At 40.4% G+C, this 11,496-nt stretch overlaps 1 protein-coding gene across 1 annotated transcript; it reads left to right on the forward strand.

Annotated features, from left to right (window-relative positions):
* Positions 1 to 9,775: 9,775 nt before the first annotated feature.
* LOC309559214 (olfactory receptor 2B6-like) lies at positions 9,776 to 10,717 on the forward strand (the record flags this gene model as incomplete). Its single annotated transcript, XM_082262433.1, has 1 exon — positions 9,776 to 10,717. One exon carries the CDS (start codon positions 9,776 to 9,778, stop codon positions 10,715 to 10,717), a length of 942 nt encoding a protein of 313 aa, XP_082118559.1.
* Positions 10,718 to 11,496: the final 779 nt, after the last annotated feature.

The following is an 11,496-nucleotide window of genomic DNA, read 5'->3' on the forward strand; positions in this document are numbered from 1 at the left end:
TATTCTTCTTCAACAATTATTACTTTAAAGCCTATACTCTGACCAGGCTTTAAAGAACAGTATTTTGGATATTAGAATACATTTCTGGAATGTTTGCCTCCTGCAAGTAGCATTTGCCAATTGTGTATCTGGGTGGAATTAAATTCAAAATGTTAATCTCCATTACAGTTTTTATTCTGTGTCGTGTGGTCTATGATTAAGCGTACATCCTGTTTTCTTCAAGAGGAAAAAATGTTGTTAATTTTGTTTTAAATTTGAAAAAGAAAAAGAAAGCTTATGTGAGGATTCCAGGGTGCTCTCTTCAATGATTTTTTTCTCCTGCTTCTATTGCCCCAGAGTGTGCCTGTGATTAGCTTTACTCTTTGCACTGTTCTACAGTTGTTCTGAATTAATTACAGATATAAACCTCTATTACAGTTAGGTTGTACTTTATAATAGCCTAGCCCTAAATCAAATGTTTTATCTGTATAGATGACATTTATTTCTTTAACAGTTGTCCAGTTTTTAGATTTGGCATGCCTTCAAGATTTGAGATCTTCTGTGATCAGCATTACCTGATATGTGTCCCTTAATTTCTTTTTTCCTTTTTACGTGACTCTTTCTGAAAGTATTTGAAGTATACGTCTCTGTCACAGTTGTTAAGCCATACGGTAGAAGCTTTATAGCCTATGCATCAGAATACAGCTGTTTCCTGCAAGAAGAAAATCTTCTCCACTATAGGTCCACTATAGGCCCTTCCAGTTCACATATCTTTCTTTTATTTCTTTTTAAGGGGCAAATAGATTTTGATAGATACAAAAATATAATTTATTCATACAAAAGCCAGATAATGAATTCAAAAATGCATCATGTATCATAAATACTCATAAATACTCAAAGCATACAAAGAATCAAACAGTGAATACATAATAAATGTATCCAAAGGTTACATAGTTAGTCAGGTTGAAAAAAGACAAAAGTCCATCTAGCTCAACCAATAAAAAACAAAAAAATAGAACACAACCATACAATCCCATATACACAATCCTATGCCCACAGTTGATCCAGAGTAAGGCGACGGCAAAGCGTGATCCAGTTTGCTACAGCAGGGGAAAATATTTCTTCTTGATCCCCCGAGAGGCAATAGGATATTCCACTTTACCTATAAATATTAGTACCCAGTTATATTATGTACACCTAGGAATGAATGAAGGCCTTTTATAAAGCAATATACTGAGCTGGCCAGAACCACCTTTGGAGAGTCTATTCCACATTTTCACCGCTCTTACGGTGAAAAAACCTTTCCATATTTGAAGACAAAATCTCTTTTACTCTAGCTGTAAAGAGTGCCCCTTGTCCTCTGTGATTACTTTAAAGTGAAAAAACTCAACACCAAGTTCACTATATGGACCCTTTATGTATTTGTACATGTTGATCATATCCCCTCTTAATCTCCTCTTCTCAAGAGGGAATAAATTCAGTTCCTCTAATCTTTCCTCATAGCTGAGCTCCTCCATGCCTCTTATCAGTTTGGTTGCTCTTCTTTGCACTTACTCCAGATCCCCGATATCCTTTTTGAGAACTGGTGCCCAAAACTGAACTGCATATTCCAGATGGGGTCCTACTAATGATTTGTAAATGATATCTCTCTCTCTGGAGCCCATGCCTCTCTTAATACAAGAAAGGACTTTGCTTGCTTTGGAAACTGCAGCTTGGCATTGCATGCTATTATTAAACGTATGATCTACTAGAACAACCAGATGTTTCTCCACTATGGATTCCCCCAGTTGTACTCCCCCTAGTATGTATGATGCATGCAACTTCTTAGCCCCCAAGTGCATAACTTTACATTTATTAACATTAAACCTCATTTGCCACATAGTTGCCAAATGAAACAGAGGCTGGCTTGTAAGTTGGAGACATCCTGTAAGGAAGTTATTCTACTGCATAGATTCGTGTCATCTGCAAAGACTGAAATAGTACTTTTAATCACAAACCCTATATCATTTATAAAGATAATAAAAAGTAAGGGTCCCAATATTGAACCTTGCGGTACACCACTGATAACCTTAGACCATTCAGAGTCAGAATCATTAACCACTACCCTCTGAATTCTATCTTTTAGCCAGTTTTCTATATATTTACAAACTGATCTTTCCAAGCCTGTAGACTTTACCTTACACATTAGCCATGTGTGGGGAACTGTGTCAAATGCTTTTGCAAAATCCAAGTATACTATGTCCACAGCCACCCCTCTGTCCAAGGTTTCACTTACCTCCTCATATAAAGAAATCAGGATTGTTTGACAACTACTGTCTTTCATGAATCTATGCTGTCTGTTGCTTAAAATATTTTTTCCAGCAAGAACTCATCTATGTGGTCTTTCAATAAATTCTCCAGTGTCTTCCCGACTATAGAAGTTAAACTAACAGGTCTATAGTTACTTGACAAAGACTTAGATCCCTTTTTAAATATAGGCACCGCATTGGCCCTGCACCAATCCAGCGGTATTATTCCAGTCCTTAACGAGTCCCTAAAAATTAGAAACAGAGGCTTTGAAATGACAGAGCTCAATTGTTTTAGGATGTGTGGATGGATGCCATCTGGTCCAGGTGTTTTATCCACCTTTATTCTGCCTAAATTTTTTTTAGACCATATCACTTTTGAGCCATTGTGGATCATTTGGGGCTGTGTCAATACCATCCCCATTATGGTCATGTGCTCCCCCATGCTCCTTTGTATACACAGAGCTGAAGAAAGTATTTAATACATTTGCCTCCTAGTCCCCAGTTACCCACTCCAGATTTTTTGTAAAGGGCCTACATGCTCAGACCTGACCTTTTTACTAATAATATATTTGAAGAATTTCTGGGGGTTTGTCCTACTATCTTTTGCAATCTGTCTTTCATTTTGAATTTTTGTGTCCTTGATTTCCTTTTTACATATTCTGTTATATTCTTTGTAACAATTAAACAATGATAGTGTTCCTTCATTTTTAAATTTTTTAAAAGCACTTTTCATATTATTGATAGCTTTTTTTAACTTTGGCCATGAGTCACATAGGTTTTATTTTTAGCCTTTTTAAACTTATTGCCCATGAGAATATACTTTGCAGTGAGTTCACATACAGTTTTTTTGAAGAATTCCCATTTCTGTTCTGTGTTCATCAATGCCAATATTTCCTCCTAGTCTAAGTCTTGGAGAGCAGGCTCATCCTTGGAAAATTTGCTCTCTTAAAGTTAATTGTTTTTTATATTTTCTGTATGCATTTGTTGCTTACAGCTAACATTAAATGAAATCATATTATGGTCACAGCTACCCAGATATTCTTTTATATAAATATTGGTAATAAGCTCTGCGTGTTTTGAGCTGACCAAGTCCAGCAGAGCATAATTTCTAGTCATGACCTCAATAAACTGCACCATAAAATTGTATTGTAATAGGTTTATAAATTTTTGCCCTTCCTTTTCCAGGAGTGCCATTACTCGAGTCAATGTCTAGGTAGCTAAAATCCCCCATTATTATCACTGTCCCAGCCCTTGTAGCCCTTTCTATCTGTTCAAGGAGCCGAGTCTCCACCTCCTCATTAATACTGGGAGATCTATAACAAACTCCAATGATAATCTTTGTATTATGCACACCCATGTACATTTCCACCCAAACTGCTTCAGACTCATCACACTCTCCATCAACTAGGTTCTCTTTCACACTCACTTTGAGATCACTTCTCACATAGAGACAGACACCACCACCCCTCCGATTTACCCTGTCTTTCCGAAAGAGAGCATTGTCAGGAATTTTAATAGCCCATTCATGCGAAGAATGAAGCCAAGATTCAGTAATACCAATTAAATCATAGTTCTCCTTGTGCACCAGAACTTCCAACTCACCTATTTTGATTGGCAGACTTCTGGCATTGGTGAACAAACACTTTAATTCATTGTCACATTTTGCACACTTATTTTGCATATTTTTTATTTTAATACAAATAGTACCATTTCCAATGGTTGTTTGTAACATGGGAACCTTCTTATCCTCTGCCATAGCTCTCCCCCATCTTTCCCCATTCTACTCACCAATAGGGGCTGACCCCTGTCTGGCCTGTCTGCCCCATTATAATCCAATTTACCCCCCCCCCCCTCAATCCTAGTTTAAATACTCCTCCATCCTTCCCAAAAACCTCTCCCCCAGCACAGCAGACCCCTTTCAATTTAGGTGCAAACCATCTTTAGCATATAGGTTGCACCCCAATGAAAAGTCAGCCCAGTGCTCTAAAAACCCAAATCCCTCCTTTTTACACCAGGTCCTTAGTCATACATTCAGCTTTTAAATCCCCCCCCCCTGTATGTCCTGTGTTGTGCATGGCACAGGCAATATTTCAGAGAATATCACATTGGAGGTCCTTCCCTTCAACTTGCAGCCTAGTTCATTAAATTGGCTCTTAAGAAGCCCCCACCTTCCATATTTTCTGTCATTGGTTCCAAAGTGGACCAAGACAGCTGGGTTATGCCCATTTCCCCCCTAGTAGTTTATTAACCTGATCCACCACATGCTGGACCCTGGCACCAGGGAGACAGCAAACCATTTGTTTGAGGCGATCCTGGTGACAAATTATTTAATTGGTCCTTCTGATTATAGCATCCCCTATTACTACCAACTGTCTAGGCCTACCTGCACTACCCTCACAACCTCTGCTAGATGGGCTGCTCTCCGAGCTGTTAGGGATAGCAGTGACATCTAGGGCTGCCATCTCTGAGCTTGCTACCCCCACATCTTCACCACAAAATACACACCTATGCTACAGCAATCAGTTAGTACAAGGGATGGCACCACACTTCATTTCTGCTGCATTCTAGCTAAACCCTCTTAAAAGATTATCCTAGTATAAGTCCCACATTCTCTGCAGAAAGGATTTATTAGCAAGGGATACATATCCCCAATAAATATACTGCATAATTCAACCTGGAAGATGGCTGGAGCTGGATAAGTATGTGAGTGAGTTTTTGGGGGGACAGTTCTGGAGGTAAATATTACAGCCAGAGCTGTTTTATTATTTTAAAAAATGCCAGGGGCTAGATTCTTTCATATTTGCCCAGATTTGAGTTGGGATTACACTGTCTTGAAACAAACACTGAAAATGAAAAGCCTGCCATGATTCAGGTAGCTATGAGATAAATGCACAGACACAACTAGACTTTCTCCTCAATGGTCTCTGTATAAAGCAGGGGTGGGGTACCTTTTTTCTGCCAAGGGCCATTTGGATATTTATAACATCATTCGGGAGCCATGCAACATTTCAACTTAAAAATAGACTGTTATATTTGGTCAAACATTTAATTACCTCACCCCTAATGTGATGACTTGAACTGCTTCTCTTTGGTGAGGTGTGTGATGTTAGCTGGTATTGATGATGTTGCTACTCCCAACTGGTTTTCCAGGTTTGCGTCGGTCAGTCTGGAGTGCAGTCGACTCTTTGCGGGGGTAAGTTTTGAAAAGAACTGCTGGTACTGCTGGCTGGTACTGCTGGCTCAGGCTGGTACTTCTGGCTGGTAATGTGCTGTGGGTACTGCTGGCTGGTACTGCTGTGGTTACTGCTGGCTGGTACTGCTATGGGTACTGCTATGAGTACTGCTGACTAGTACTGCTGGTTTAGGGTGGTACTGCTGGCTGGTACTGCTGTGGGTACTGCTGGCTGGTACTGCTGTGGGTACTACTGGCTGGTACTGCTGGCTCAGTCTGGTACTGTTGGCTGGTACAGCTGTGGGTACTGCTGGCTGGTACTGCTGTGGGTACTGCTGGCTCAGGCTGGTACACTGCTGTGGGTACTGCTGGCTCAGGCTGGTACTGTTGGCTGGTACTGCTGTGGGTACTGCTGGCTCAGGCTGGTAGTGCTGGCTGGTACTGCTGTGGGTACTGCTGGCTCAGGCTGATAGTGCTGGATGGTACTACTGTGGGTACTGCTGGCTCAGGCTGGTAGTGCTAGCTGGTACTGCCGTGGGTACTGCTGGCTCAGGCTGGTAGTGTTGGCTGGTACTGCTGTGGGTACTGCTGGCTCAGGCTGGTAGTGCTGACTGGTACTGCTGTGGGTACTGCTGGCTCAGGTTTGTAGTGCTGGATGGTACTGCTGTGGGTACTGCTGGCGGAAAATGCTGGCTAGAGACTCAGGAACGGCGCAGCACTGGAGGAAGATAGAGGCTATGCTTCCTGTATTGGTAAGTCTCCTCATAGGCGGAGTGCTGATATCACTCTGCCTGTGACTCACTCAGACTGCCAGGACGGAGCCGGAATTATACAGGAAACATTGGCTCCATTCTGACAGCTCAGCTGAGACAGACACAGACTCAGCGGCACAGGGGGCCGGACCAAATGATTTTGCAGGCCGTAGGTTACCCACCTCTGGTATGAAGGATCGATAAGGGCTGTAATGTAGCAGAGGAAAGTCACTATAGTTAATTCTGACATGTCTTAGAAGATACATCTGACATACTGTATAGTTGTGCCTCTGGGTGACACACTGGGGAATTTTTAAACTGGTGTCCATGATACAATACAGAATTGGAAACTGGGAGGCAGTAACAGTTTTGAGACACAAAACACTAAGCAATAGTCCAAGATGACTGAGGATAGAAAATGCCATTTAACAGCATTTTGCATAACCTGGAATTCGAAGACCTGATTTATTAAAGTATAAAGCAAGATGAAATTAGGTCAAGTGAAGGTTGGTCTCTTACTAGTAGAGACTGAAGTCTTTACTTTAAGCATCCAGTCATGTGAAGAAAGAAACTCTTTATTTTTAAATCTCCTGCAGAATAGTTGTCTGAAGTAAACAGAGGCTTACTTTGTCCCATTTTATATTTAAATAAAAAAAGGGCAAAATAATAAAAAATGACATTATTCCAGTAGTGTTTCTTGTTCTCCTTCTGTCCTTCTGTAAAATGTCTTAGTTTTATTTAGCAGTAATTCCGTTATTTTCCACTAACTGTAAAAGGCCAAGCTGTCCAGAAAAAGGGGTATTTACAGTCACAGGAAATTTCAGTCTCAGCTACTAAATTGTCATGGTAGCTGTCAATCAACCAGCAGTGGCATTGACTACAGGGGATTGGATAAAAGCACAAGGTGACTTTTGTCCTGCAGAATTGGGAACTGGGGGCTCCCCTACAGGTATTTATAAACATTTTAAACAGGCAAAAAATTTGGGGGAGCACACCCATGTATTTCTAAAGCTGCTGCAGCTATGAACCAAAAGACATGTATATTAAAAAAGAATAGTGCGCAAATGCAAAAGAAATAACTACCAAATCTGAAGACAATCCATAAATAAAAATGGGGGTTTGGTCCCACCATATGGCCATATCGTGCTCAAGCCCACTACTGCGTCAAAGTACCCCATTATCAGTGGGTCCTACACTATCCATGAAAAAGAGATGAATCCAGCCATTCTAACCCTTGGAGATAATACTCCTTGCTGGGAAGGATGTGCAAATGCACTACAGGGGACTCCTCCTATATCCAATTGATGGTGGACACTGATTGAGTACAGGTGTGTGTGGGGGGGTGGGGAGGGTTGCTCAACCTCGATAGTCTGGTCAGACCGAATACATAATAAACAGGCAAAAAATTTGGGGGAGCATACCCATGTATTTCTAAAGCTGCTGCAGCTATGAACCAAAAGACATGTATATTAAAAAAGAATAGTGCGCAAATGCAAAAGAAATAACTACCAAATCTGAAGACAATCCATAAATAAAAATGGGGGTTTGGTCCCACCATATGGCCATATCGTGCTCAAGCCCACTACTGCGTCAAAGTACCCCATTATCAGTGGGTCCTACACTATCCATGAAAAAGAGATGAATCCAGCCATTCTAACCCTTGGAGATAATACTCCTTGCTGGGAAGGATGTGCAAATGCACTACAGGGGACTCCTCCTATATCCAATTGATGGTGGACACTGATTGAGTACAGGTGTGTGTGGGGGGGGTGGGGAGGGTTGCTCAACCTCGATAGTCTGGTCAGACCGAATACATAATAAACAGGCAAAAAATTTGGGGGAGCATACCCATGTATTTCTAAAGCTGCTGCAGCTATGAACCAAAAGACATGTATATTAAAAAAGAATAGTGCGCAAATGCAAAAGAAATAACTACCAAATCTGAAGACAATCCATAAATAAAAATGGGGGTTTGGTCCCACCATATGGCCATATCGTGCTCAAGCCCACTACTGCGTCAAAGTACCCCATTATCAGTGGGTCCTACACTATCCATGAAAAAGAGATGAATCCAGCCATTCTAACCCTTGGAGATAATACTCCTTGCTGGGAAGGATGTGCAAATGCACTACAGGGGACTCCTCCTATATCCAATTGATGGTGGACACTGATTGAGTACAGGTGTGTGTGGGGGGGGTGGGGAGGGTTGCTCAACCTCGATAGTCTGGTCAGACCGAATACATAATAAACAGGCAAAAAATTTGGGGGAGCATACCCATGTATTTCTAAAGCTGCTGCAGCTATGAACCAAAAGACATGTATATTAAAAAAGAATAGTGCGCAAATGCAAAAGAAATAACTACCAAATCTGAAGACAATCCATAAATAAAAATGGGGGTTTGGTCCCACCATATGGCCATATCGTGCTCAAGCCCACTACTGCGTCAAAGTACCCCATTATCAGTGGGTCCTACACTATCCATGAAAAAGAGATGAATCCAGCCATTCTAACCCTTGGAGATAATACTCCTTGCTGGGAAGGATGTGCAAATGCACTACAGGGGACTCCTCCTATATCCAATTGATGGTGGACACTGATTGAGTACAGGTGTGTGTGGGGGGGTGGGGAGGGTTGCTCAACCTCGATAGTCTGGTCAGACCGAATACATAATAAACAGGCAAAAAATTTGGGGGAGCATACCCATGTATTTCTAAAGCTGCTGCAGCTATGAACCAAAAGACATGTATATTAAAAAAGAATAGTGCGCAAATGCAAAAGAAATAACTACCAAATCTTCAGATTTGGTAGTTATTTCTTTTGCATTTGCGCACTATTCTTTTTTAATATACATGTCTTTTGGTTCATAGCTGCAGCAGCTTTAGAAATACATGGGTATGCTCCCCCAAATTTTTTGCCTGTTTATTATGTATTCGGTCTGACCAGACTATCGAGGTTGAGCAACCCTCCCCACCCCCCCACACACACCTGTACTCAATCAGTGTCCACCATCAATTGGATATAGGAGGAGTCCCCTGTAGTGCATTTGCACATCCTTCCCAGCAAGGAGTATTATCTCCAAGGGTTAGAATGGCTGGATTCATCTCTTTTTCATGGATAGTGTAGGACCCACTGATAATGGGGTACTTTGACGCAGTAGTGGGCTTGAGCACGATATGGCCATATGGTGGGACCAAACCCCCATTTTTATTTATGGATTGTCTTCAGATTTGGTAGTTATTTCTTTTGCATTTGCGCACTATTCTTTTTTAATATACATTTATAAACATTTGCTCACACCAGTATGAAAACCTTGAACATCTACACTTACAAAGCAAATATGGGAGCTATTTTTACAACTTTAGTACAGTATTTTGTTTATGAATGCTTTAAACAAGTTAGGACCAAATTCTCTTTTCTTCTTCCAGCTTCATTTCTTTTCACCCTAATTCACGCTTACATAAATCAGTTCCACAAGAAGCAGACATATTTTTAATGAAGAATACATAATTGCAAGCAACTAACAATAAATAAACAATTTCTAAAATGTAATAAAATGCACATTTGTACATCTTTTCTTTGCAGAATGGCTTGGAAAAATGATACAGTTATCAAAGAATTCATCCTTCTTGGTCTCTCCAATAATCCCATTATACAAATCATACTTTTTGTTATATTCCTGATCATGTACTTGATCATTTTAGTTGCAAATTCTCTTATTGTCTTTGCTACAGTCACTGATAGCACTCTTCAAACCCCTATGTATTTTTTCCTCACTAATCTGTCTCTAGTGGACATCTGCTATTCATCCTCCACAATACCACGGATGCTGAGAGATATGATGGTGGTCAAAAAAACTATTTTGTTTGCAGATTGCGTTGCACAAATGTATATATCTCTTTCATTGGGGGAAGCAGAATGTATTATTTTAGCTATAATGGCCTATGACCGCTATATAGCAATCTGTTATCCTTTAAATTATACTACAATTATTCACAGAAGCTTGTGTATTAAGATAGCTACAGGAACATGGATTTGTGGATTTCTCTTATCTATTGCTCATGTTGCCTTGACTTGGAATGTGGATCTTTGTGGGCGTAGTGAAATTAACCATTTTGCGTGTGAAGTACCAGAAATCTTAGCTTTGGGATGCGGGAATGTTACAGTTGTTGAATTTGTGATTTTTATTGCTGGCGTCATTTTTTTAATTGTACCCATTACTTTTATTATCATTACATATGTTACAATTATAAGAGCCATTTTTAAAATAAACTCTTCTGCAGGACGGGGAAAGGCGTTTTCCACTTGTGGCTCTCATATAACTGTTGTAACCTTGTTCTATGGCTCAGCTATGGCCACGTATATGAAACCTCAATCCAAGTCATCTCCTGATACAGATAAACTTTTTGCTATATTTTATGAAATAGTTACACCAATGTTGAATCCACTGATTTATACACTCAGAAATAAGGAAGTTAAATCAGCTCTAAAAAAGTTTTCATGTAAGGACATAACTTTTCTTCAATAGTATATTTTGAATAAACAAAAAAAAAGAAATAGCAATTAATAGCAATCTTGTCTTCGTCAATCCTGAATCCAACTCCAACGGCCCTTTTTCCCACTATATATTTATATATATATATATCAGCCCAAAAAACTATTCAAAACCGGTTTGAGCCACACCACAGAAAAGAAAAGTCAGAGGTTCCCAATTTCCCACAGAATAATGAGACCATGGGCCTGATTCATAGTACGGCGAATTGGCGTTTCGGCGTGATTTTGCGAAGCGGCGATTATTTAAGTCTGAAATTGGCATTCAAAGAACGGCGGGCGGAAAATAGCGCCTAGTGTGAGATTCATTAAGATGCAATATGGTCAGAGCGCGACTTAAAACCACGCCAGCTAAAAGCTCGACTAAAGTTTAGCCAAATTTTCCCCTGTACCCCCAAAAATCCCAAATCACTGTGGAAGGTGTGGAAGTCAATTTGGAGATGACTTGCGTTTAAAAAATCTCAAAAACTGACTTAGAAAGAGAGATATCTGCGAAAGTGTGGAAAGGTTAAACAGCTCCTCCAGCCGCGAGCTGCGAACTCGCGAATGTGCGCATGCGCAACGCCAAATTGGCTCAAAAAATTTCGCCAGCGCGATTTTGGGTCAATTTTTTTTTGAATACTGCTTGCAAATCCGCTGTCTCGCCCATTGAAAATGGCAAAAACCGGCGGAATTGGAAAAACATGCACACTTCCAACAAGGGATCCTTTAGTAAACACCATCACATTCCATACACCTTTCCTGCTAACTCCGAAA

Source organism: Pelophylax lessonae (genome assembly GCF_965119305.1).
Source record: "Pelophylax lessonae genome assembly, chromosome: 6".
Taxonomy (NCBI): domain Eukaryota; kingdom Metazoa; phylum Chordata; class Amphibia; order Anura; family Ranidae; genus Pelophylax; species Pelophylax lessonae.